Source organism: Pseudophryne corroboree, chromosome 7 (assembly GCF_028390025.1).
Source record: "Pseudophryne corroboree isolate aPseCor3 chromosome 7, aPseCor3.hap2, whole genome shotgun sequence".
NCBI classification, from domain to species: Eukaryota; Metazoa; Chordata; class Amphibia; order Anura; family Myobatrachidae; genus Pseudophryne; species Pseudophryne corroboree.
In genome coordinates this window covers 288,495,417-288,517,374 of record NC_086450.1, presented here as the reverse complement: position 1 = coordinate 288,517,374, position 21,958 = coordinate 288,495,417, and the positions used below count along the sequence as shown (strand labels likewise).

General features: G+C 46.8%; 1 protein-coding gene across 1 annotated transcript in view; it reads left to right on the top strand.

Annotated features, from left to right (window-relative positions):
* The window catches only part of RHBDF1 (rhomboid 5 homolog 1), a 353,761-nt gene that overhangs the window by 316,290 nt on the left and 15,513 nt on the right, over positions 1-21,958 (top strand). Inside the window, exons 15-16 of the mRNA XM_063934209.1 lie at positions 13,887-13,962; positions 17,544-17,644. Coding sequence (XP_063790279.1) covers positions 13,887-13,962; positions 17,544-17,644 — 177 coding nt within the window. The remainder of the gene's footprint in view (positions 1-13,886; positions 13,963-17,543; positions 17,645-21,958) is intronic.

Genomic DNA, 21,958 nt, shown 5'->3' with positions numbered 1-21,958 from the left:
AGGTTCCAAAATTAGGGAAAGATCAAGATCCACTTCCACTTCGTGCTGAAGCTGCTGCCACTAGTCATGGCCGAGACGATGAAATGCCAGCAACGTCGTCTGCCAAGGCCGATGCCCAATGTCATAGTACAGAGCATGTAAAATCCAAAACACCAAATATCAGTAAAAAAAGGACTCCAAAATCTAAAATAAAATTGTCGGAGGAGAAGCGTAAACTTGCCAATATGCCATTTACCACACGGAGTGGCAAGGAACGGCTGAGGCCCTGGCCTATGTTCATGGCTAGTGGTTCAGCTTCACATGAGGATGGAAGCACTCAGCCTCTCGCTAGAAAAATGAAAAGACTCAAGCTGGCAAAAGCACCGCAAAGAACTGTGCGTTCTTCCAAATCCCAAATCCACAAGGAGAGTCCAATTGTGTCGGTTGCGATGCCTGACCTTCCCAACACTGGACGTGAAGAGCATGCGCCTTCCACCATTTGCACGCCCCCTGCAAGTGCTGGAAGGAGCACCCACAGTCCAGTTCCTGATAGTCAGATTGAAGATGTCAGTGTTGAAGTACACCAGGATGAGGAGGATATGGGTGTTGCTGGCGCTGGGGAGGAAATTGACAAGGAGGATTCTGATGGTGAGGTGGTTTGTTTAAGTCAGGCACCCGGGGAGACACCTGTTGTCCGTGGGAGGAATAGGGCCGTTGACATGCCTGGTGAAAATACCAAAAAAATCAGCTCTTCGGTGTGGAAGTATTTCAACAGAAATGCGGACAACATTTGTCAAGCCGTGTGTTGCCTTTGTCAAGCTGTAATAAGTAGGGGTAAGGACGTTAACCACCTCGGAACATCCTCCCTTATACGTCACCTGCAGCGCATTCATAATAAGTCAGTGACAAGTTCAAAAACTTTGGGCGACAGCGGAAGCAGTCCACTGACCAGTAAATCCCTTCCTCTTGTAACCAAGCTCACGCAAACCACCCCACCAACTCCCTCAGTGTCAATTTCCTCCTTCCCCAGGAATGCCAATAGTCCTGCAGGCCATGTCACTGGCAATTCTGACGAGTCCTCTCCTGCCTGGGATTCCTCCGATGCATCCTTGCGTGTAACGCCTACTGCTGCTGGCGCTGCTGTTGTTGCTGCTGGGAGTCGATGGTCATCCCAGAGGGGAAGTCGTAAGCCCACTTTTACTACTTCCACCAAGCAATTGACTGTCCAACAGTCCTTTGCGAGGAAGATGAAATATCACAGCAGTCATCCTGTTGCAAAGCGGATAACTGAGGCCTTGACAACTATGTTGGTGTTAGACGTGCGTCCGGTATCCGCCGTTAGTTCACAGGGAACTAGACAATTTCTTGAGGTAGTGTGCCCCCGTTACCAAATACCATCTAGGTTCCTCTTCTCTAGGCAGGCGATACCGAGAATGTACACGGACGTCAGAAAAAGACTCACCAGTGTCCTAAAAAATGCAGTTGTACCCAATGTCCACTTAACCACGGACATGTGGACAAGTGGAGCAGGGCAGGGTCAGGACTATATGACTGTGACAGCCCACTGGGTAGATGTATGGACTCCCGCCGCAAGAACAGCAGCGGCGGCACCAGTAGCAGCATCTCGCAAACGCCAACTCTTTCCTAGGCAGGCTACGCTTTGTATCACCGGTTTCCAGAATACGCACACAGCTGAAAACCTCTTACGGCAACTGAGGAAGATCATCGCGGAATGGCTTACCCCAATTGGACTCTCCTGTGGATTTGTGGCATCGGACAACGCCAGCAATATTGTGTGTGCATTAAATATGGGCAAATTCCAGCACGTCCCATGTTTTGCACATACCTTGAATTTGGTGGTGCAGAATTTTTAAAAAAACGACAGGGGCGTGCAAGAGATGCTGTCGGTGGCCAGAAGAATTGCGGGACACTTTCGGCGTACAGGCACCACGTACAGAAGACTGGAGCACCACCAAAAACGCCTGAACCTGCCCTGCCATCATCTGAAGCAAGAAGTGGTAACGAGGTGGAATTCAACCCTCTATATGCTTCAGAGGTTGGAGGAGCAGCAAAAGGCCATTCAAGCCTATACAATTGAGCACGATATAGGAGGTGGAATGTACCTGTCTCAAGCGCAGTGGAGAATGATTTCAACGTTGTGCAAGGTTCTGCAACCTTTTGAACTTGCCACACGTGAAGTCAGTTCAGACACTGCCAGCCTGAGTCAGGTCATTCCCCTCATCAGGCTTTTGCAGAAGAAGCTGGAGGCATTGAAGGAGGAGCTAAAAGGGAGCGATTCCGCTAGGCATGTGGGACTTGTGGATGGAGCCCTTAATTCGCTTAACAAGGATTCACGGGTGGTCAATCTGTTGAAATCAGAGCACTACATTTTGGCCACCGTGCTCGATCCTAGATTTAAAACCTACCTTGGATCTCTCTTTCCGGCAGACACAAGTCTGCTGGGGTTCAAAGACCTGCTGGTGACAAAATTGTCAAGTCAAGCGGTACGCGACCTGTCAACATCTCCTCCTTCACATTCTCCCGCAACTGGGGGTGCGAGGAAAAGGCTCAGAATTCCGAGCCCACCCGCTGGCGGTGATGCAGGGCAGTCTGGAGCGACTGCTGATGCTGACATCTGGTCCGGACTGAAGGACCTGACAACGATTACGGACATGTCGTCTACTGTCACTGCATATGATTCTCTCACCATTGAAAGAATGGTGGAGGATTATATGAGTGACCGCATCCAAGTAGGCACGTCAGACAGTCCGTACTTATACTGGCAGGAAAAAGAGGCAATTTGGAGGCCCTTGCACAAACTGGCTTTATTCTACCTAAGTTGCCCTCCCACAAGTGTGTACTCCGAAAGAGTGTTTAGTGCCGCCGCTCACCTTGTCAGCAATCGGCGTACGAGGTTACTTCCAGAAAATGTGGAGAAGATGATGTTCATTAAAATGAATTATAATCAATTCCTCCGTGGAGACATTGACCAGCAGCAATTGCCTCCAGAAAGTACACAGGGAGCTGAGATGGTGGATTCCAGTGGGGACGAATTGATAATCTGTGAGGAGCGGGATGTACACGGTGATATATCGGAGGATGATGATGAGGTGGACATCTTGCCTCTGTAGAGCCAGTTTGTGCAAGGAGAGATTAATTGCTTCTTTTTCGGTGGGGGTCCAAACCAACCCGTCATTTCAGTCACAGTCGTGTGGCAGACCCTGTCACTGAAATGATGGGTTGGTTAAAGTGTGCATGTCCTGTTTATACAACATAAGGGTGGGTGGGAGGGCCCAAGGACAATTCCATCTTGCACCTCTTTTTTCTTTCATTTTTATTTGCGTCCTGTGCTGTTTGGGGAGTGTTTTTTGGAAGGGCCATCCTGCGTGACACTGCAGTGCCACTCCTAGATGGGCCAGGTGTTTGTGTCGGCCACTAGGGTCGCTTAGCTTACTCACACAGCTACCTCATTGCGCCTCTTTTTTTCTTCTTTGCGTCATGTGCTGTTTGGGGAGTGTTTTTTGGAAGGGCCATCCTGCGTGACACTGCAGTGCCACTCCTAGATGGGCCAGGTGTTTGTGTCGGCCACTAGGGTCGCTTAGCTTACTCACACAGCTATCTCATTGCGCCTCTTTTTTTCTTCTTTGCGTCCTGTGCTGTTTGGGGAGTGTTTTTTGGAAGGGCCATCCTGCGTGACACTGCAGTGCCACTCCTAGATGGGCCAGGTGTTTGTGTCGGCCACTAGGGTCGCTTAGCTTACTCACACAGCTACCTCATTGCGCCTCTTTTTTTCTTCTTTGCGTCATGTGCTGTTTGGGGAGTGTTTTTTGGAAGGGCCATCCTGCGTGACACTGCAGTGCCACTCCTAGATGGGCCAGGTGTTTGTGTCGGCCACTAGGGTCGCTTATCTTACTCACACAGCTACCTCATTGTGCCTCTTTTTTTCTTCTTTGCGTCATGTGCTGTTTGGGGAGTGTTTTTTGGAAGGGCCATCCTGCGTGACACTGCAGTGCCACTCCTAGATGGGCCAGGTGTTTGTGTCAGCCACTAGGGTCGCTTAGCTTAGTCATCCAGCGACCTCGTGCAAATTTTAGGACTAAAAATAATATTGTGAGGTGTGAGGTATTCAGAATAGACTGAAAATTAGTGGAAATTATGGTTTTTGAGGTTAATAATACTTTGGGATCAAAATGACCACCAAATTCTATGATTTAAGCTGTTTTTTAGGGTTTTTTGAAAAAAACACCCGAATCCAAAACACACCCGAATCCGACAAAAAAAATTCGGTGAGGTTTTGCCAAAACGCGGTCGAACCCAAAACACGGCCGCGGAACCGAACCCAAAACCAAAACACAAAACCCGAAAAATTTCAAGTGCACATCTCTAATTGGTACAAATGATTGTTTACATTTTGTGAAATACCTCTATATTGGTATGTTCCATGTATCAAATGTGGTGACTATTACTTTATTTTTCCAGGTGTGCACAAACAGCACAAATGGAAGTTATCCCAATCATCTTCATATGAATTGTGAAATAACAGGCAGGCCCTGTTGTATTGGAACAAAAGGAAGGTAGAAGCCATTCAAATACTTTCACCATACTTGTTGTTATGTTTCACATATACTTGCCAACAATTGCTATTTCCCATCCTGGAGACCTCCTGGAGGGGAGATGGAGGTGGCCACTATGAGGAGATTGGGGGTGAGCAACATCCGTAATCTGACGATTCAGTGGGAATCTTGTCATCAAACCCCACCATCCCAATCCCACCCATTTCACTGGGAAGATTTGGGTGGGTGACCTACTCTTACAAAATTCCATGTCCAGCAAAGATTTGTGAGCAAGTATGAGCAGAAATCACTGCCTTTTTTTCTGAAAGGACTTATATTTCCCTCCCCTCAGACCATAGGTGCTGCCAAGTCACTAATTAAACCAGAACATGAACATAGTCATTCAATTTATAATATATAATATACCATACATGTCCTGCAGAATATCAATTATTCTAACATGTTATGCAGGGGTGTAGTACGGCTGACCGGCGGTCAGGAGACCGGCGGTCAGCTTGCCGACGCCGGGATCCCGGCGGGGAGGGGCGAGTGCAGCAACCCCTTGCAGGCTCGGTGGCGACCTGCGGTCGCCACGGGTTCTATTCCCACTCTATGGGTGTCGTGGACACCCACGAGTGGAAACAGTCCCTGTTGGTCGGCATGCCGACCATCGGGATAGTGAGCCGTCGGGATGGTGTAGGAGGTTATGTGACTGTCGGTCAGCTGACCGCCGGTCACATGAATATCACCCGTTATGCAGTGGTTCTCAAACTGTGTGCCATGGCACCCTGGGGTTTCCTCGGGACACTTGCAGGGGTGCCCTGGATTGGTGGTCCAGGACCAATTCAAATTATTTATGGTCAATATAATAGTCAAAACCAGTGCTTGTAGCTGCCAATCATAAAATTTGAGAACAAACAGAAGCAAATGTTGTCCATCACAACACAACTGAACCTAAAGTTGACATATAAACACAATTTACTTAATTTAATATTTCTTTATAAATTTCTCAATAAGAAACATTTGACCAAGGGGTGCCAGGAAAACAATTCTGATACTCTAGGGCGCCGTGATTCAGAAAAGTTTGTGAACCACTGATGTAATGTATGATTCTCTCAAAGGGCCATCTGGTGGCAGAAAAAATTATTGCAAGGAGCTTTAATATGGCACTTTGGAACAATAAATTGTCACAGGGCCTGATTAAGAGATGTGCACTAATGCTACCACTGCTGCATCTTTGTATGCAGATACTGTGCAAAAACATGTAAATGTCGCAGCTGAAGGGGATTTGTATTGGCCTTCTATGGCTATGGAGTGGTCAACAGAACTATCATTGAATTTGATCCTAATCTGCTCTGCAGAAGCACCGTGCAACTCAGACGAATGGCCAGTAATACAATCATCAGCCAACTGCGGAAACATGGGAATAGCGTACATCTATGAATCAGGCCCACAATGCAGTGTTTACTTAAAGCTGCAGCACCCCGGAAATTATTTAAATCCTGGACTAGAAGGCAATTTCACACATACTGTAGTATTGCTTTACCAGCAGGCCCAGGTATCAGTTAAAAAAAGTATATTACATAAACTACTCAAGTATTTAACGAGCTTGAGAAATGTAAATGTTTAGTCATCTAATCACATACAGAATCAAAATCCCGACGTTCAAAATCCCGACACCAATTGACCGATGGTCAAAATCCCGACATGGACAAAATACAGACAAAGTCAAAATACCGACGTAAAATGCCGACAGGTCAAAATAACGACATGAGTTTTTCATGATTTTTTTCATTGAAACCGACTTGTTCATACTTTACCATCCCAGTGGACCTGGAGGCATGGCGAGTGCAGCGAGCCATGCGAGGGGATGCGGTACACTTTATATGGTGTACATGTTGACTTATGTCGACATACACACACAAAAACAACAACAAAATGCATGTCGGTATTTTGACCTGTCTGCATTTTACATGTCGGTATTTTGACCTTGTCGGTATTTTAAATGTCGGTATTTTGTCCCTGTCGGGATTTTGACCATGTCGGGATTTTGACCATCAGTCAATTGGTGTCGGGATTTTAAACGTCGCCATTTTGATTGGAGGTATTTCATACTGATCCCCAGTTTACAACACTAATTTTGACTAGTGTTTGCAACATACAAGTAAAATAATATTTCTCTATCGTCCTAGTGGATGCTGGGGTTCCTGAAAGGACCATGGGGAATAGCGGCTCCGCAGGAGACAGGGCACAAAAAGTAAAGCTTTTCCAGATCAGGTGGTGTGCACTGGCTCCTCCCCCTATGACCCTCCTCCAGACTCCAGTTAGATTTTTGTGCCCGGCCGAGAAGGGTGCAATCTAGGTGGCTCTCCTAAAGAGCTGCTTAGAAAAAGTTTAGCTTAGGTTTTTTATTTTACAGTGAGTCCTGCTGGCAACAGGATCACTGCAACGAGGGACTGAGGGGAGAAGAAGTGAACTCACCTGCGTGCAGGATGGATTGGCTTCTTGGCTACTGGACATCAGCTCCAGAGGGACGATCACAGGTACAGCCTGGATGGTCACCGGAGCCGCGCCGCCGGCCCCCTTGCAGATGCTGAAGTCAGAAGAGGTCCAGAATCGGCGGCTGAAGACTCCTGCAGTCTTCTAAAGGTAGCGCACAGCACTGCAGCTGTGCGCCATTTTCCTCTCAGCACACTTCACACGCAGTCACTGAGGGTGCAGGGCGCTGGGGGGGGGGCGCCCTGGGAGGCAAATGTAACCTATATAAAGGCTAAAAATACCTCACATATAGCCCCCAGAGGCTATATGGAGATATTTAACCCCTGCCTGGATTCACTAAATAGCGGGAGACGAGCCCGCCGGAAAAGGGGCGGGGCCTATCTCCTCAGCACACGGCGCCATTTCCTCTCACAGCTCCGCTGGTCAGGACGGCTCCCAGGTCTCTCCCCTGCACTGCACTACAGAAACAGGGTAAAACAGAGAGGGGGGGCAAATTTATGGCGATATTTTGATATATATAAAGCAGCTATAAGGGAGCACTTATTATAAGGCTATCCCTGTTATATATATAGCGCTTTTGGTGTGTGCTGGCAAACTCTCCCTCTGTCTCCCCAAAGGGCTAGTGGGTCCTGTCTTCGTTAGGAGCATTCCCTGTGTGTCTGCTGTGTGTCGGTACGTGTGTGTCGACATGTATGAGGACGATATTGGTGTGGAGGCGGAGCAATTGCCAAATATGAGGATGTCACCCCCTAGGGAGTCGACACCAGAATGGATGCCTTTATTTATGGAACTACGGGATAGTGTCAACACGCTAAAGCAGTCGTTTGACGACATGAGACGGCCGGACAATCAATTAGTGCCTGTCCAGGCGACTCAAACACCGTCAGGGGCTGTGAAACGCCCTTTGCCTCAGTCGGTCGACACAGACCCAGACGCAGGCACTGACTCCAGTGGTGACGGTGACGAATCAACCGTATTTTCCAGTAGGGCCACACGTTATATGATTTTGGCAATGAAGGAGGCGTTACATTTAGCTGATACTACAGGTACCACTAAACAGGGTATTATGTGGGGTGTGAAAAAACTACCTATAGTTTTTCCTGAATCAGAAGAATTAAATGACGTGTGTAATGAAGCGTGGGTTGCCCCTGATAAAAAGCTGATAATTTCAAAGAAATTATTGGCATTATACCCTTTCCCGCCAGAGGTTAGGGAGCGCTGGGAAACACCTCCTAGGGTGGACAAGGCGCTAACACGCTTATCTAAACAAGTGGCGTTACCCTCTCCTGAGACGGCCGCACTTAAAGATCCATCAGATAGGAGGATGGAAAATATCCAAAAAAGTATATACACACATGCAGGTGTTATACTACGACCAGCTATAGCGACTGCCTGGATGTGCAGTGCTGGGGTAGTTTGGTCAGAGTCCCTGATTGAAAATATTGATACCCTGGACAGGGACAATATTTTACTGTCGTTAGAACAAATAAAGGATGCATTTCTTTATATACGTGATGCACAGAGGGATATCTGCACACTGGCATCACGGGTAAGTGCTATGTCCATTTCGGCCAGAAGAGCTTTATGGACGCGACAGTGGACAGGCGATGCGGATTCAAAACGACATATGGAAGTTTTGCCGTATAAAGGGGAGGAGTTATTTGGAGTCGGTCTATCAGATTTGGTGGCCACGGCTACAGCCGGGAAATCCACCTTTCTACCTCAAGTCACTCCCCAACAGAAAAAGGCACCGACTTTTCAACCGCAGCCCTTTCGTTCCTTTAAAAATAAGAGAGCAAAGGGCTATTCATATCTGCCACGAGGCAGAGGTCGAGGGAAGAGACAGCAACAGGCAGCTCCTTCCCAGGAACAGAAGCCTTCCCCGGCTTCTACAAAAGCCTCAGCATGACGCTGGGGCTTCTCAAGCGGACTCGGGGACGGTGGGTGGTCGTCTCAAAAATTACAGCGCGCAGTGGGCTCACTCGCAGGTAGATCCCTGGATCCTGCAGATAATATCTCAGGGGTACAGGTTGGAATTAGAGACAGATCCACCTCGCCGTTTCCTGAAGTCTGCTTTACCAACGTCCCCCTCCGAAAGGGAGACGGTTTTGGAAGCCATTCACAAGCTGTACTCTCAGCAGGTGATAGTCAAGGTACCTCTTCTACAACAAGGGAAGGGGTATTATTCCACTCTTTTTGTGGTACCGAAGCCGGATGGCTCGGTAAGGCCTATTCTAAATCTGAAGTCCTTGAACCTGTACATAAAGAAGTTCAAGTTCAAGATGGAGTCACTCAGAGCAGTGATAGCGAACCTGGAAGAGGGGGACTTTATGGTATCCTTGGACATCAAGGATGCGTATCTCCACGTTCCAATTTACCCCTCACACCAGGGGTACCTCAGGTTCGTTGTACAAAACTGTCACTATCAGTTTCAGACGCTGCCGTTCGGATTGTCCACGGCACCTCGGGTCTTTACAAAGGTAATGGCCGAGATGATGATTCTTCTTCGAAGAAAAGGCATATTAATTATCCCATACTTGGACGATCTCCTAATAAGGGCAAGGTCCAGAGAACAACTAGAGATGGGATTAGCACTGTCGCAAGAAGTGCTAAAACAGCACGGGTGGATTCTGAATATTCCAAAATCCCAGTTAATGCCGACAACTCGTCTGCTGTTCCTAGGGATGATTCTGGACACGGTTCAGAAAAAGATTTTTCTCCCGGAGGAAAAAGCCAAGGAGTTATCCGAGCTTGTCAGGAACCTCCTAAAACCAGGAAAGGTGTCTGTACATCAATGCACAAGAGTCCTGGGAAAATGGTGGCTTCTTACGAAGCAATTCCATTCGGCAGATTCCACGCAAGAATTTTCCAAAGGGATCTGTTGGACAAATGGTCAGGGTCGCATCTTCAGATGCACCTGCGGATAACCCTGTCTCCAAGGACAAGGGTGTCTCTTCTGTGGTGGTTGCAGAGTGCTCATCTATTGGAGGGCCGCAGATTCGGCATACAGGATTGGATCCTGGTGACCACGGACGCCAGCCTGAGAGGCTGGGGAGCAGTCACACAAGGAAGAAACTTCCAGGGAGTATGGACGAGCCTGGAAACGTCTCTTCACATAAACATTCTGGAACTAAGAGCAATATACAATGCTCTAAGCCAGGCAGAACCTCTGCTTCAGGGAAAACCGGTGTTGATCCAGTCGGACAACATCACGGCAGTCGCCCATGTGAACAGACAGGGCGGCACAAGAAGCAGGAGTGCAATGGCAGAAGCTGCAAGGATTCTTCTCTGGGCAGAGAATCATGTGATAGCACTGTCAGCAGTGTTCATCCCGGGAGTGGACAACTGGGAAGCAGACTTCCTCAGCAGACACGATCTTCACCCGGGAGAGTGGGGACTTCATCCAGAAGTCTTCCACTTGCTGGTAACCCGTTGGGAAAGACCAATGGTGGACATGATGGCGTCTCGCCTCAACAAAAAACTGGACAGGTATTGCGCCAGGTCAAGAGATCCGCAGGCAATAGCTGTGGACGCGCTGGTAACGCCTTGGGTGTACCAGTCGGTGTATGTGTTTCCTCCTCTGCCTCTCATACCAAAAGTATTGAGAATTATACGGCAAAGAGGCGTAAGGACGATACTAGTGGTTCCGGATTGGCCAAGAAGGACTTGGTACCCGGAACTTCAAGAGATGATCACGGAAGATCCGTGGCCTCTACCTCTAAGGAGGGACTTGCTTCAGCAGGGTCCCTGTCTGTTTCAAGACTTACCGCGGCTGCGTTTGACGGCATGGCGGTTGAACGCCGGATCCTAAAGGAAAAAGGCATGCCGGAAGAAGTACTTTGATTAAAGCAAGGAAGGAAGTAACCGTGCAACATTATCACCGAATTTGGCGAAAATATGTTGCGTGGTGCGAAGATCGGAGTGCTCCGACGGAGGAATTTCAACTGGGTCGATTCCTACATTTCCTGCAATCAGGATTGTCTATGGGTCTCAAATTGGGATCTATTAAGGTTCAAATTTCGGCCCTGTCGATTTTCTTTCAAAAAGAATTGGCTTCAGTCCCTGAAGTCCAGACCTTTGTTAAGGGAGTGCTACATATACAGCCTCCTGTGGTGCCTCCAGTGGCACCGTGGGATCTCAATGTGGTTTTGGACTTTCTAAAATCTCATTGGTTTGAACCACTAAAGAAGGTGGATTTGAAATATCTCACATGGAAAGTGACCATGCTTCTAGCCCTGGCTTCGGCCAGGAGAGTGTCAGAACTGGCAGCTTTATCTTACAAAAGCCCATATCTGATTTTCCATTCGGACAGGGCAGAACTGCGGACTCGTCCGCATTTTCTCCCTAAGGTGGTGTCAGCATTTCATCTGAACCAGCCTATTGTAGTGCCTGCGGCTACAAGTGACTTGGAGGACTCCAAGTTACTGGACGTTGTCAGAGCATTAAAAATATATATTGCAAGGACAGCTGGAGTCAGAAAATCTGACTCGTTGTTTATATTGTATGCACCCAACAAGATGGGTGCTCCTGCGTCTAAGCAGACGATTGCTCGTTGGATCTGTAGCACAATCCAACTTGCACATTCTGTGGCAGGCCTGCCACAGCCTAAATCTGTAAAGGCCCACTCCACAAGGAAGGTGGGTTCATCTTGGGCGGCTGCCCGAGGGGTCTCGGCATTACAACTTTGCCGAGCAGCTACGTGGTCAGGGGAGAACACGTTTGTAAAATTTTACAAATTTGATACTCTGGCTAAGGAGGACCTGGAGTTCTCTCATTCGGTGCTGCAGAGTCATCCGCACTCTCCCGCCCGTTTGGGAGCTTTGGTATAATCCCCATGGTCCTTTCAGGAACCCCAGCATCCACTAGGACGATAGAGAAAATAAGATTTTACTTACCGATAAATCTATTTCTCGGAGTCCGTAGTGGATGCTGGGCGCCCATCCCAAGTGCGGATTATCTGCAATAATTGTACATAGTTATTGTTAACTAATTCGGGTTATTGTTGAAGGAAGCCATCTTTCAGAGGCTCCGCTGTTATCATACTGTTAACTGGGTTTAGATCACAAGTTGTACGGTGTGATTGGTGTGGCTGGTATGAGTCTTACCCGGGATTCAAAATCCTCCCTTATTGTGTACGCTCGTCCGGGCACAGTACCTAACTGGAGTCTGGAGGAGGGTCATAGGGGGAGGAGCCAGTGCACACCACCTGATCTGGAAAAGCTTTACTTTTTGTGCCCTGTCTCCTGCGGAGCCGCTATTCCCCATGGTCCTTTCAGGAACCCCAGCATCCACTACGGACTCCGAGAAATAGATTTATCGGTAAGTAAAATCTTATTTTTTTTACTATAGAGTGGGAAAGTCTAAGTAAAGTAAACTGTTATTGTATTGCAGGGGTGTATCTACCTATTGGCCAGGATGGCACTCGCCAGGGGCACCAGGCAAGGAAGGGGCGCCGCCTGGCTGTACCACCCGCGGCCAAAGGATAGAAAAGCAGTACTGTCAGACTGTACCTGGTGAGAGTCTGTTACTGCTGGAGCGGCGCTGGTGTCCGGCAGCACTGCACTTGTAATCAGACTCAAAATAAACTACAGCTCCCAGCAGCCCTTGTTGCTGGGAGCTCCCGGCAGCAAGGGCTGCTGGGAACTGTAGTTTATTGTGAGTCTGATTACAAGTGCGGTGCTGCTGGGCACTAGTCTGATCACTAGTGCAGTGCGGTGCTGACGGACACTAGTCTGATCACTAGTGCAGTGCGGTGCTGACGGACACCGGCGCCGCGCCGGCAGTAATAGACTCTCACCAGGTACACAGCAATTGTTATATAGCACAGTGCTATAGGTCTATTTGTTGTTGAAGATAATAAAAAAGTGTCAGTGTTTGGGAGAATGGACTGCAGTACCTGGAAAACTACACGATTTTCATGCATGTTAGATGTAAGTAAGTAGCAAGTAAGCGAAAACTTTAACTTGTTGAGTGTAATAAAGAAAATACATATCTTACCTATTTCAAGGCCAGGTTCAATGAAATGTATATCAGTTAATTGTATAATTGATCATTTTATCTTGGAAGCGATGGCACCCTGGAAGCACTTCTACCATCCAACTAATGGTGTTTGGTTAATGGCTGGGTCCATTTGAGGCTCATCTCACAGCAGCTCATTAGCATTTCATTCAGGATGCAGTCAAGATGCCGGCGTTTGGCATCCCGGCGGTCGGAAAGCTGACGCCAGCATCCCGAAATTGCTCGGAATGCTGATGCTGGCATACCAACATAGATAGCGATGCAGAATGCCAAAATCCGGATCGAGTTGGTGCCAAAGACTCCACTGGCAAGCCACGTGGAAGGGTTAGGGTTAGGCTCAGGGAGGGAGATTAGGAAGGGTGGGTTAGTGTTAGGCACCACTGAAGAGGCTTTGGGGGGGGGTGGCGCGTTAGGCTCAGGCTGTGGGAAAGGTGGGTTAGGGGGGAGGGATGGTGTAACGTGAATACGAGACACTACTGTGCGGTGTAATGTGAATGAGGGACACTACTGTGTGGCATAATTTGAATTGGAAGTACTATTGTGTCCACGCCCTTCCCCCACAAGACCATGCCCCATTTCCAATACTCACTTCTTATTCCAAATGTGTGTGTGTGTGGGGGGGGGGGGGGGGGGGGGGGGGCGCCAGCCCCTTACTTTGCCAGGGGCGCTCGGACCCCTAGATACACCCCTGTTGTATTGTAATAACCTTTTACTTTCAGCCTAATGTTTAAAATATTCTGCAGGATTCATCATTTGAAAATGTACATTGGTAGGAGTTTGTAATGAGCTTATTATATCCACATGCAACTGATGTGTTTCCTGTTTCCTATCCCCCAGCTGTAAAATAACATCCAGAGAATACTGCGATTTCATGAAAGGACACTTTCACGAAGAGGCAACTTTGTGTTCGCAGGTATATTTTTGTTCCCCTTGTCCTTTGCTTTCATTTCAAGTACATTACTGAAAGGGTCATTCCTTCCCTTACGCTGGATGAGATGGCCATTGTTGATGCCATATTAAAAGAAAATAAATACCACATACTTTATAGCCAGGCCGTTTCCATGTTACCCGGCAGTTCACCTTTCCTTTCACTGCTGCCGCAGTTTCCTCAGCCGATAGGAGGAGGCGCCCAGCTGAAGCATATAGGAGTTCACAGTGCAGTGCCTGCTGTAATACGAAGCGCACAGTGACAACAGGAAATATGGAGGAATGGGGAAAATTATATTAGCCTTGCGCAGCTCTGACCCCGTATTTCTTGCTGTCACAGATGATGGCCTGCAAAGTAGCAGCAATGGTGACGAGAGTAGGATGAGGGCCAAACTCACCTCATTTCCTAGAGTGTAAAAGGGTGATTACAGAAGCTTCTATTATAACATGCAGTCTACTAAGTACATACAGAAAATACAGTGTTCTTTTTACTGATTTAGGATGTGCAAAGCCCAACTTTTACAGTATTTCATTCTACCACAGACTCATTTACATCAGCATCAGCACATTCTTTGCATTTTTTTATAATAATCATAACAATATGTCAGGAATATAATTGAAACCTTTGCAATAAATATGCAATTCTACTTATGAACATGGAAATCTACACTGAAACCGTAGCAACCAATTAGCAGTGAACGTCTTCTCTGAACTGTGTAGGCTACAACATGAAAGTAAGTATCCGATTGGTTGTTGTGGTATTAATGCAGATTTGCTATAATGAAAATAGGCGACCATAGTAGTTTAATCATTTATTAGAGAAATATATATTATTTAAAGGTAGTCAGGGATTAACAATAAAATAACACTAATGTATATGTGTGTACATGTGGTAGGGAATATACATTGTAAGCTCCGCTGGGACAGGAACTGATTAGAATTTCCAAATATTCTCTGTAAAGCGCTATATAAATAAATGGTAATAAACAATAATACACACGGATGTTCGGGTCAAACGTTCACTTTTCATTCTTAAAACCTTCTAAAAGTGATAGTCCATTTCTGTATGTGAATAGGCCTGTACACAATACAGCATTAGCACATTGGGCCTGATTCATGTTTGCAAGCACCTCTGCAAAACCATGTTGCACTCCAGGTGGGGCAGATGTAACGTGCAGAGAGAGTTAGATTTGGGTGTGGTGTGTTCATACTTAAATCTAAATTGCAGTGTAAAAATAAAGCAGCCAGTATTTACCCTGCACAGAAACAATATAAATGTATTTGCTCCCCTTGCATGGCATCATGGTTTGTTCCGCACATATAGTTACTTGCTGTTTTTGCTTTTATGAACATGAATCAGCAAATGTGTATGCAGTGCCTATGCCGGAACCCAGCCGTATCCTGTCACCGTCGATGTCGTGCTGGGTACATATCCTCTAATGTAGGGGTGGGCAAAATACAGCCCCCGGGCCGTATGCGGCCCGCAAACCGATCCTGACCGGCCCACTGCTTCCCACCAGCATGCAATGACAAGCGGCCCGACTGACTGAGCTGCTTGTCATTGCTCTGCAGTACTCCAAGCTGCCGGTGCCAGTCGCCCCTGCTGCTGCTGCACGGCGCCTGACACACTCATCCTCCTCCTCCTCCCGCCTCCAGAGTCCCCACTGACAAAGGCAGCGATCAGACGAAAAGGAGGCGGAGCTATGTGGAGATGAGGGGCGGGGCTACGCAGGACTTTAGGGGCGGAGCTACATGGGACATAAGTCACTGCTACAGATCCATCCTTCCTGCCACTGCCAGCAAGACACAGATCAGTAAGTTAATGGAAAAAGTGAGGGAAAGAAAGTGTGTGTGTGTGTGTGTGTGTGTGTGTGTATATATATATATGAGAGAGTGTGTGTGTATATGAGAGAGTGTGTGTGTGTGTATATGTTTGTGTGTGCGGGCAGTGGCGTCAGACTGTATTTAGGTTAGGGGGCGAGATCTTTAACGCTTGCTGTACCAACCCCCTCCCCCCCTCCCCTGGATTCTTTCACCATGTCACCCCCCATGTTCTGTCACTAAGTCACCCCCCCGTGTTGTTACCGTGTCACCTCCCGTGTTCTGTCACCGTGTCCTGTCATCCCCGTGTTCTGTCACCGTGACACCCCCCCACGTTCTGTTACTGTGTCACCCCCGTGTTCTGCCACTGAGTCAGCCCCCCCATGTTCTGTCATGGTGACATCCCCCCCTCCCCCGTGTTCTGTCACTGTGTCACCCCCGTGTTCTGTCACTAAGTCACCCCGCCGTGTTGTCACTGTGTCACCCCCTGTGTTCTGTCACTGTGTCACCCCCCTGTGTTCTGTCACTGTGTCACCCCCCCCGTGTTCTGTCACTGTGTCACCCCCCCCCCCCCGTGTTCTGTCACTGTGTCACCCCCCCGTGTTCTGTCACTGTGTCACCCCCCCGTGTTCTGTCACTGTCACCCCCCCCCCGCGTTGTGTCACTGTGTCACCCCCCCCCCCGCGTTCTGTCACTGTGTCACCCCCCTGCGTTCTGTCACTGTCACCCCCCCACAATCTGTCACCGTGTCACCCCCCCCCCCCGTGTTCTGTCATCGTGTCATACCCTGTGTTCCATCACCGTGTCCCACCCCCGTGTTCTGTCACTGTGTCACACCTTTCCCCAGGGGCCATAAGACACTGGATAATTTGCTTGCTGTGCAATGATTATCCCAAATAAAATGTTAATGTGTAAAAGGGGACTCTACCTGCCGTAATGTGTAAAAGGGGGCTCTACCTTCCGTAATGTTTAAAAGGGGGCTCTACGTGCTGTAATGTGTAAAAGAGAGCTCTACCTGGCGTAATGTGTGACAGGGGCTCTACCTGTAGTAGTGTGTGTAAGTGGTGCTACTGTGTGGCGTAATTTGAATAATGGAGACTATTGTGCAGCCTAAAATGAATCTGTATTATTTTTTGGCCACACCCCTTCCCCATGAAGCCACGTCCCTATATTTTTGGGACATAGGGGAGCTGCTATTTTGTGTGCGGCCCTCGAAAACTGACAGGAAAGTGTAAAGTGGCCCCTCAGCTGAAATAATTGCCCACCCCTGCTCTAATGTGTACCCAGCTTTACAATGCCTACATATCTTTTAAAATGCCAATACATACAATGCATTGTCGCCATCCCATTTAGCAGTTTGCATGTCGTTACAATTTTTTAAGTGATTGTAAAAATAAATAAATGAATGCCATGTAATACAAGTAATAGATTAATGATACAATGTCACAATCTTGATAAACATATCCTCTTAACCCAAAGCTGTTATTGTTTATTTTATTTTATTTTATGTTTTAAAATATAGGACACTGTAAATGGTGGTTCAGTAAAAAAACCTTGCCCCGGTGCACGTATGGCGCGGGTGTTTGTTTAAGAGAGTAATTTCTATGCCTAAAGGAAATGTCAATACAATATTTTCTTGTCCTGAAACAGTGTTTTGTTATACAGTATTATTATAGTTTTGGTTTTGCAATCTGTGAACATTCCAATGTATAAAATTGTATAATCAGATTTCCTTCTCATTCCTAGGTACATTGCATGGATGATGTGTGTGGCCTACTGCCATTCCTGAACCCAGACGTTCCAGACCAGTTTTATAGGTTGTGGCTTTCTCTTTTCCTTCATGCCGGGTATGTTACATATAGTCTTTACATACAGGTGTGTCCTCCCTCATTGTTGCTGCAGTCACGTTAAACAGCACTTCTAGTCGCACCTCGTTGTGAGTGCGTTTACTAAGGCTGAGCGTCTTTTTGTGCTTCCCCACCCGCCCTCCCTGAAAATGTGTGTTAAAGAAAGATACTCAGCACTCACTGCATTGCATGGAAGCTGGCAGATCTCATGCTCCCTTTGTGCCGCAATTTATTACATATGGAGGCACATCTGTTCCTTCAAATTTCAACCAAAAGAGTGTATGTATGTGTTTGTGTACATCTTCCATGACACAGGGTTTATCTGGCCTAATGGTAGAATGTTCAGATTTGATAAATTTGCCACCAGCCTTAAATATCCTGTATTAGTTATTATAGTTACCCAGATTAGACACTGGTATCACATCATCACATCAAGCAGATTGTATCCTGTTTGTCAGTCATCAGTATTTCCAAAGTGGCCATAGACAAGAGGAAGGAACCTCTATGGGAGGCAGCTACTTTTATGTAGCGTACAGTAGCTGTTCATTAAATGTTATATTTACCTTGGCTGTTTACACAACTAACTGTTTACATTCTTGAGATACTTCAGCTCCATAGGGAATAACTTTGTTATTTCTTATTCTAACCAAACTAATGCTTTGACGTTTTGTGAGGATACTGTACATAAGGCTTTCTTTTTGGAACATGTTGGAATAAACATTTGTATTGCAATATAAATATTCATTAAAATATACTTGATAACTTGAATGAAAAACTCAATTAATTTACCCCAACTTTATCAAATGCTCCAGGGTTGACCCAGACCAATTTAAAATTTTTGTTAAATGTTCTATTTAGTTATGTAGGTAAGAAAGAGGGTATGGTGTATTTTCATTTAATACTTTGTTTTCTCTTTATTTCTTCTAATCAGAGGCCATCCCTAGCCAGCACTTACATCATAAAGCAAATGTAAACTGGTTCTAATGACTTCAGAAAGCAGTTATTATTATATAACATTTGCCTTTATCTTATAGCACAAGCTATCATTTGAGAACTATTGCACTTTGAATGCTGTGTGTAGCAATAGTGGGTTCAGGAGCCAAGCTAAACAGTTATACCCCTTTTACACTCGCAGGAAAGTTCATTCTTGGGAATGTGTCCCGGTATATTTGCCGGGACACATTCCCGGGAATGACCCTTTCACATTAGCGGGCTGACCCGGCATATTGCCGGGTCAGTGACGTCACCGCTGAGTCTCCCAGAGGCGGTGCTTGGAGATAATCTTCTCCAAGCTCTGCCTCCTCCTTTGAAGAGAACGGGTGGCGGGTCGCCTTGACCCGGTATACCCGTTTACACTGCCAGCTTCCCGGGACGGTCCCGGGTTCAACCCTGGTTGAGACCTGGGATGAAATCCCGGGATGCTCGTCCCGGGAAATTGTCCCTGTACCCATTCACACTGAGAAAAATCCCGGGATGATGCGCGTTCACGTGCAATATCCCGGGATTTTTCTGCGAGTGTAAAAGGGGTATTACTGGCAACAAGTCTGGACACTATACTATTATTTATAAACATAAAACACTATTACAAAACAATGTAAATCAAAAACACTTCTTAGTTTTACACTGCAGCAGATATTAATCATCACAATATCTACAATAAACTATGACAGTGAGGTGCAAATATCTTGTTGCGTGTTGGGAGTGGAGGTAATACACGCATCACATGTCTACAGGAATACAATAATTTCCAGACTACGTGTATCATTAGTAACCAAGCATTGGTCTCTTGTGACTCTAAACATCCCACATCATCTACTCAGTTATTAGAACTTCTGAGTCTGTGTAAATTAAATTATCATAATTATCCATCTAAGCATTTTGCATTTACGTGCAGCACAGAATATTTAAGCAAATAAAACTTTCTGGTGAGATCTAAGATCCACCCAATAAGGCCCAATATAAAGGTTGCTGTTTAACTGTTCGGAGAGATAATTTATCATTAGCTAATAAGAATATTTGCTCAGGCCCATAGCATACTGAATTAATCAAATAACTTTTGTCTAAATTGCATTTATCACATAGCAATACTTATGTAAGTCCCATAGCAAGCAACTGTTTAGGCATATAATAAATCTGATGTCATATTTAGGCTTCATTACACTTTGCTAGCATTGTTGGACACCTTGGTTGATCTCAGTAGTATGATGCCTTTTTGACCTGTGTATATAGACAGGATAACTTTGTTCTCTTGCAGCTTTTATTTTGAAAATTCAAAGAAGTAATATCTGGCATTAGGATTCACATTTCCAAGGATCCTTTCCCGGTTTGGGGATCACTATTATTGCAGTCATCATCATTTACACAGTTGTTACAAAGTTGAAAGTATCTCTACTTAGGGCACTCTGGAGGGAGTTCTAAGGCTTGCTGTGATGTGAAATGAAATAGATAGATGTTTATTAAAATAAAATATATTAGATTTAAATTTTATCACCAGATGGCAGTGTGTTGAATGTTATGTATAACGTAACAATTGTTCAGTGTGTCCTCCATTGTGGACAGCAACAGGTTTCGTTTGAAGAACAGCATTCTCTTTAGCAGAGCACAATATGTCAGTTGGGAGAGCCGGCACATGACTATTGGTGTCACATATGACAGGGTATACTACCCAATACATATATTACTTTAAAAAAAAAAATACAACACAGCCAAAAGTTGCAAGAGGTGATGTCTGGGGATCTGTGTGGCCAGAATGTCTGAAAGCAGTGGCCATTCTTTGGCAAAGTGTTGCCTTAGCAATTGTTTGGTTATTCAATTAAATTTTTATCGCCACCAGAGGCATAACAAGGGTATTTGGAGCCTAGGGCAAGATCAATAATGGCGCCGCCAGAACCCCCCCCCCCCCCCCCCCCATCCCCAAACACAAAAAAAAAAAACTACAAAAGAAAAGTATGTGTGCACACCATCGGTGTCACTGTATATAAAGATGTCAGGGTGTGTATGTATAGATGTAGGTGCAGCGGTTGAAGTGTAATTTTTGAAGGGGGAATGAAAAGGTGAAGGTAGCAATTATGCGCGCGCTCCTGAAAAGGGGGCGTGGTCACTCAAAAGGGGAGTGTCCTTCAGTGTAGTAGGACCCCTTATACTATCTAGTACTGTTGCCCCTTTCACATTATAGCACACGGTATGAGCCGAAATTCACATTATAGCATACAGTATGAGCCGAAATTCACATTATAGCACACAGTATGAGCCGAAATTCACATTATAGCACACAGTATGAGCCGAAATTCACATTATAGCACACAGTATGAGCCGAAATTCACATTATAGCACACGGTATGAGCCGAAATTCACATTATAGAGTGAGGGAATCCTACCACCTTAATTAACTAACCCTGCGGGGCACTGTGGTGAGGGGAGCCTACCCCCTTAATTGACTAACTGCAGAGTTTAGCAGCAGAAGGGTTGCAGCAGTTTCTCACGCCAAGCTGCGGCGCTTCTGCCACCTCCGACACTCCACGTCTTCTGCGCCACCCGGGGTGCAGAGCACCGCACCGGGGTTGCACCCTTTTCAGTGTGGTCTGCTGCGCTCCGAAGGGGGATCTTCTCTTCTGCAGTAGGATCCCGATGTGCGCCGCCCTCCCGCGCTGTTACTGCAACGGTAAGCATTAGTATCGTTTACCGCAGAGGCCATTTACTGAGGCATATGTATTAAACCTTGTGCACTGAGATGCCCTTCTCACCGTACAGCTTTGTGGCCGAGCCAGGTGGGGGGACAGCCAGCAGCAGCATGTCGGATATCAGCAGCCGAGAGTGCGGGTTGTACATACTTGAGGCAGCTGGATTTCAACAATGCTGAGAGCCTCCGGAGCCCGCACCCCCCGGAGCTGCAGTACACCGCCAGAGGACACCCATCCCCCGAACCTTGCGTAGCCTAAAGCCAGAGATCGGTAGCATGTTGAACGCGGAAGCAGAAGCCACTTGTTGCCGGTCAACATGCTGCCGATCTCCGGCTTTGGGCTATGCACCGCTCCGCAGGTGCCTTACAACCGGCACCCTCGGCTGCTGATATCCGTCATGCTGCCCCTGCTGCTGGCTTTCCACCTGCTTGGCTCCGGATGGTGAGTGAGAAGGGCATCCCAATGCCCTTGGTTTAATACGTATCCCTCTTCGGTAAATGGTCTCTGCGGTAAATGGTACTAATGCTTACCGTGGCGGTAAGCATTAGTACATCCCGCCCTATAGGTGTAAAGCCAATATCAAACACACACACAGACTGCCCCACCCCCTTACTTACACACACACACACACACA